Genomic DNA, 5972 nt, shown 5'->3' on the forward strand with positions numbered 1-5972 from the left:
TGTACTCATTTATGCTGTGCACTGTATATATATATATATATATATATATATATAAATAATCTTAATTATTCCTGAGCCAATAACAATCTTAATTAATCTTTTGATTTTAAACCACATTTGACACTTTGTATGCTCTATTTCTCAGTGTGAGGAAAAGCTAGTATATTTTAGTATTACGTACAGTAAATTTAGTCACAGTTGGATGAAACTTTAAAATATTTTTCTATGTTACCTGTAAACCCCCTTGGATTCGTCACTGTTAACGCAACTTTCCTAATATCAACCATAAATGACAGGCCGAGGGTGTTTCTTAATTTTCTTGCTTTTTTTATTTATAGAGTCCAGGGCTGTCACATATGCATGTGATCTATGTCAGTGATATCTGTCAGGCAGTGGAGACATTTTAAGCATGGAATCCCAAAAAAAAACAAAAAAACAAACAAACCTGCATGGAGCAGCGGAAGAGCAGAGCGCTTTGAATGACAGCTGTTCCAAATGTGTGGAGCTTCAGATTCTCAATGGGCCTGTGCATTACTAACAAATTTCCTCTGTCTCTCCTCCAGAAGAGAGGATGCTGCAGGAGACCAGCATTAGAGCAAGTCCAACCTGATCGCTCCATCCCCTCCCTCCCCCGCACAGTCCTCCTCAATCCCAGGATGCTCTGCCCCTGCCGAGGGAAGCTGAAGTTGCTGGTGGGGTCTCTGAGTTTCGTCATCCTGTTCACCTGGCTTTACCTGCTCGTGGGGAACTCGGAAAGTGAGTATCAAGACGCCTATCGTCAGATCTTCAGATTTCTGGAAAGAAACGATCTCTGTGAGACAGACTACAGTGGCCTATTTTTCCTGTGTTCTGATGTAAAGGCTGGACCGACAAAGAGTTTTCCTTTTAAGCTGGGGTGACTTAGGTGTTGAGACTGTCAGTCATAGACTTATCTCGGTCTGTGTGCTAAAAGCCTCATCTGATGGGTCTGTCATCCTCAGAGATGCACAATAATGCCGTGGAGTGCTGATAACACAACTGACCTGCAGCCAGATCTTACAAAGCTAATCATGATAAAAGCTCAATCTCTCACTCTCTATCTGGCATGTGAACATATCCATCCCTATCATGAGAAATGCACACACAGGCCTATGCAGCACACAGAAAGGAAGATTATCAGAGCATGATCATCAGTATTTATAAGACTGAAAGTGTTTAAGAGAAGACTTGTCGTTTCCTTTAGAAATGTTTTTGGAGATATGTTTCTGCACTTCAAAAGCATTTTGTGGGCCATTGTTTGAAACGGTGCATTGGAGAGGTGGTTTTTAAAGCAAGATTCTTTCGAAGAATGCCTTGAAGTGTTAATACATTGGGCTGAATTGTGCCATATCAAGTTAATTTAATATTTAAGCAGTAAGGGATGAGTGCCTTCAGCCCCTTCAGCTATGCAGCATGGCCTGTATAAAAGTGGTTGCTTTTATAAAGCCTTACTAATAAAATATATTAAGGGCCTACATATTCATGGTTTATTTCTTAAACCAATTCATTCAAAATTGGCGTCCTTCCGCTATAACAGGGACATATTTACTTGAAGTTTCTCTGTGATTTAAGCTAGTATTTCAGTCATTTAACCTCACACTCTGATGTTGTTTTATGGTCACATGACATGCAGACAAATCACATATTTCATCTTTTTTTAGTAAATGTTTTATTTTGGTTGTTGTTATTGTAAAATTATTCTTTTATTCTAATGTTATATTTTTATGATTTAAATAATTATTAATTATTTATTCATTTAATTAATTATTAATAATGATCCCAGTTTTGGAAAACTTGTGGTATAAGATATAATCAGTGATTTGCTGAACCAGTTGTTCACATCAGAGTTTTAAGTATATTGTATAATTATAGATGTAAAATGATATTGACCAATGAGAATTCAGGAGCAGAACTATCCATTTTTATAAATAGTAACTGATACTAGGATTATACTAAGGTAAAAACATTGGCCCTTTTACAGTTTAGTTGGACACTGCTAGTCTTGCTCAAGTCTTGATACTACATCAGTATTTCTTAACTAGAGGTCCGGGGCCCACTTGGGGGTCTCAGCAAATTTCCAATAGGGCCACAGGATGACTAAAAAGTAATTACATTAACAAATGTATATAGTAAAATAATCTAAATTAAAATCAGCAACTAACAAAAAATGAATAACTGTTTTATTGAAGAATGTACAGTTCTTTAAACTTCTGGAATCACAGAATTAATTGTGATTCATGAATCACAATTGGACAGTGGGCGGGTCTGTTGAGAATGGCTGCACTTTGTTGAGAATGCTTTTGGGAAACTGAAATTTATATTTATAAAAAAAAAAAAAAAAGAATGTTAATAAGATTGGTTTTGTAGAATAACCTCATAATTATCGATTATATAGTTTTTGGAGAGCTCATAAAAGCATGAAATGGAACTTTCTCCATATGCTGCCTTTGACATCACAGCTCAGCATAGATGCAAGTGAAGCAACATTGTTTGTTCTAGTGGCGTCGTCAGCTAATCAGGGCATGCCATTTTCCTGTGGCTCTAGATTCATTAATCACATGGCATTTACGGCTCAGGTGATTGGCTCAAAAAAACCTTGTGGCAGAATTGTTGGGCCATAAGCAAAGATGTAGATTACATATAACATACTTCCAAGGGCCCTGTGCCCAACTGCCTGAGATAAATGTGAATGCTAATGGATAATGGATGAGAAACGACATGGTTACGCTCTGTAAGATGGTTCCCAACTCTGGTTAACAGGGATGAGAGATTTGCACTCGCTTATACATGAGCGCAATGCAAGAAAATCCATCAAATCTTTCCAATAAATTCAATGCCTGTTACTTTGTTCTCCCTGATCACACCCAATTTTCTGCTACTTTAATCATTCCAGCAGAGAGCAATGTGTAGATTGAGATACTCTTAGAGTCTGTTTTGAATCCGGATGACATTCACGTATATTGTCTCTCTGCAAATTCACCTCAAGCTTCCCATTTCCTTACCCCTCATCCATCCATCTCTGGGGTATAATCTGTCAAGATCACTCAAATTAAATTAAATCTGCTGTGCCGTATCAGACGGGCGTTCCCTGCTCCTCTCCGCATGCTTGGTGGAATCTACAGAAGCACGACTGCTGGAACGGGACGTCCTGGCATCGCGGGTTCGAGAGGTGGAGGAAGAGAACCGGCAGATCCGCCTCCAGCTGAGCCAATCGCAGGGCCTGGCTGCCCAGCCTGTCGAGGGAAATTATGGCAACCAGCAGTGGGTGGCATCTGCAGACACCGGTCCAGAAGATGCAGAGAACACAGCCGAGGAACGGGCCAATCACAGCGAGTGTTCTCGCTCGCCCACCGCAGAGAAGTGTGAGGTTAGATGACATATTGACAAGCAAAACATTTCACACAGACAAGTTTGATAGGTTGAAATGATAAAACAATACAGGATAATATATTTGGTTAAAGCTAAATAATGGCTCTGAAAAGTAAAGTTAGTTCTGTGGAAAGTACTGGCATCATCATGTTGGCATATGCCACTGTAGTTTGATACTTTGTATTTATTGAATCTATATTCAAATAATTTTGTGGCATATGTGTACGATTCTTTTCTGGAAGACCGCTGCATGTTAGATGATGTTTAAAGTCTACACAATAAATCTTAAGAGTACTTTAACAAAGCTAAAGTTCTTCAGTCCAATCTGAAACGTTGGCCTTTCTCTCCACACACAGTTGATTCATGTGGCGTGTGTGTGTGCGGGTCACAACGCCAGTCGGGACGTGGTCACTCTGGTGAAATCCATCCTGTTTCACAGGTAAGAACCAAGGGCAGGAAAATTAATAGTGAATAAATAGCAGTATAATAGTATACTGACACCAATATATAGAGCTGCATTGTGCATGCAATCTTATGTATGCAAAGTGTATAAGAATAAATATTGGGATTTAGCTATTCTCCAGTAGATTTATATTTTTTTTAATATGTATTGTGCTTGACCTGAAATCAAATTCCACAATTAAAAATTAAAATTTTCAAATTCAAAATATATATATATTTTTTAAAAGTTGAATTTGAATTTGAAATTGAAATTTGACGTAATTTTGGGATTTTGAAATTTGAAATTCCAAACTTGAAATTTCAAATGCCAGATTTCATATTCCAAAATTCCCAAAATGCACATTTTCAAATTCAACAGTTTACATTTAAAATATTCAAAATGTAAAATTAAAAAAATGCACATTTTCAAATTAGTGTATTGTCACCTTAGTTGTCGCACCACATGATCATTCCAAATTAAATCATGAAATTAACCAAAATAGACATAAAAAAATAGTGAATTTGCTTGATGCATTCATATAAAACCTAACATGTCAACATGTCCACATCTCTCTTTTCAGGAGAAACCCACTACACTTTCATTTCATCACAGATACAGTGGCCAATCAGATCCTCAGCACTCTGTTCCAGTCGTGGATGGTGCCGTCCGTACAAGTCAGCTTCTATGACGCTGATGAACTCAAAGTAAGCACCTGCCTCACCATTCTCCCATGACTCTACACTTGCCCTTTGACCCAGAGATAATGACCATGTCACAGAGCACCATTATAGAGGTTTAATGGGAGGTCATAAGCAGTGATAGTTTTGAAATGATGCAGGCGGCAATGACAAGTCTGAAGAATGATGCCGATAACAATCCTCTCTGTGCTCATTCAGGCACAAACAACTGAAATGAAAGATGTGCCACATGCGCTTATGGATTGTAATGAAGGGGCAAAGGTCCCCTTGGGACAGTATGGCTTGTCTGTGATTGTGGAAACATTGAGCTTGTTTACACTCCAGCGAGCTCAAGAGCTTTCGCTCTCGAAGAACTCTTGCACGCTCCAGAGGGTGTGCGAAAACACAGAATTATTCATTTCTGTTCATATATTTAAAGTGACAGTGCGCCTCTTTTTTTAGAACTTGGCATGTGAGTGTAGCCTTTGCTGTGGCGTTGAATTATTCACTGTCCGTTGTGAATTTTTTTATGCAGTGCACGGTACGCTGAAAGATCGAAGTGACAATCAAAGGGCATGCCTCTTCTACGCACACACACGCACACATATTCTAGGAGAGCTCATTCTAATTTACATTACACTGCACACTCAAGGACACTCACATGAATGCATGCACGCTCTCACATGCACAATAACACAAATACATTATTTCTTGTCCTGTTTTGTGCTCCCGTCCCCCTCCCGCACTTAGTTCACCTCTGATTGTCAGCTGTTTGGCTTGGATCCGTCTCTAATCAAAGCTAAGCTGCAGGAAATCCAGTCTTTTTCAATCAACCCCTCTCCGGCAGATTATTATTAAACCTGAGCTCAGGTCATTAAGGATGTATGCTGAAAAGATGACGCGTACAATAAGAACTGTAGGGGGTTATTTCCATGGGTGCAGATGATGCTATAACTTCAGAACACAGTTCAGAAGCAAACATGAAGAGCACAATGAGCATCTCTGGTAGGTGATAGTGAACACATGCAGGGTTGTAAGAACAATCTGAAAACTATATTCTGGTCAGGTATAGTATATAATTAGTTATAATAGTCACTACGCCCAGGAATACATGTTTTCATTCTGTGTACATTATTATTATTATTATTATTATTATTTGTATTGTTATATCAGTATATGGGTCTCAGTACAATAATATTGTGATTGTGTAATGCTTAGTGTATAGTAATTTAAAACTGCCTGATTTTCTCTTACATTCCTCACTTGAGAATATCAATACAGTTGTGTGTGGTAAAGTACTCTAATACTTAATAAAAATATATATAGATTAATCTTTTTCTCAACTGTTGAGCAGAGAGCACAACATCAGGTTTCCAGACATAAAAATTCCATTCATCTTAACAAGGATGTTTTATCCATAACATACAAAATTCTGAATTTTCAAAACTAATCAATTTCAGTGTAAT

The 5972-nt window shown here is 38.0% G+C and overlaps 1 protein-coding gene across 5 annotated transcripts in view; it reads left to right on the forward strand.

The window, feature by feature from the left end:
• LOC107670633 (glycosyltransferase-like protein LARGE2) overlaps nt 1-5972 on the forward strand; it is a 134315-nt gene that overhangs the window by 114538 nt on the left and 13805 nt on the right. For all 5 annotated transcript variants that reach the window (XM_016463303.1, XM_016463302.1, XM_016463300.1 and 2 more), the window contains 4 exons: nt 564-756; nt 3096-3385; nt 3744-3826; nt 4410-4533. In XM_016463303.1, the coding sequence (XP_016318789.1) occupies nt 657-756; nt 3096-3385; nt 3744-3826; nt 4410-4533 (597 nt within the window). In that variant the 5' untranslated portion in view covers nt 564-656. The remainder of the gene's footprint in view (nt 1-563; nt 757-3095; nt 3386-3743; nt 3827-4409; nt 4534-5972) is intronic.

This window comes from Sinocyclocheilus anshuiensis, unplaced genomic scaffold (genome assembly GCF_001515605.1).
Source record: "Sinocyclocheilus anshuiensis isolate Anshui unplaced genomic scaffold, SAMN03320099.WGS_v1.1 scaffold140, whole genome shotgun sequence".
In the NCBI taxonomy this organism is placed as follows: Eukaryota; Metazoa; Chordata; class Actinopteri; order Cypriniformes; family Cyprinidae; genus Sinocyclocheilus; species Sinocyclocheilus anshuiensis.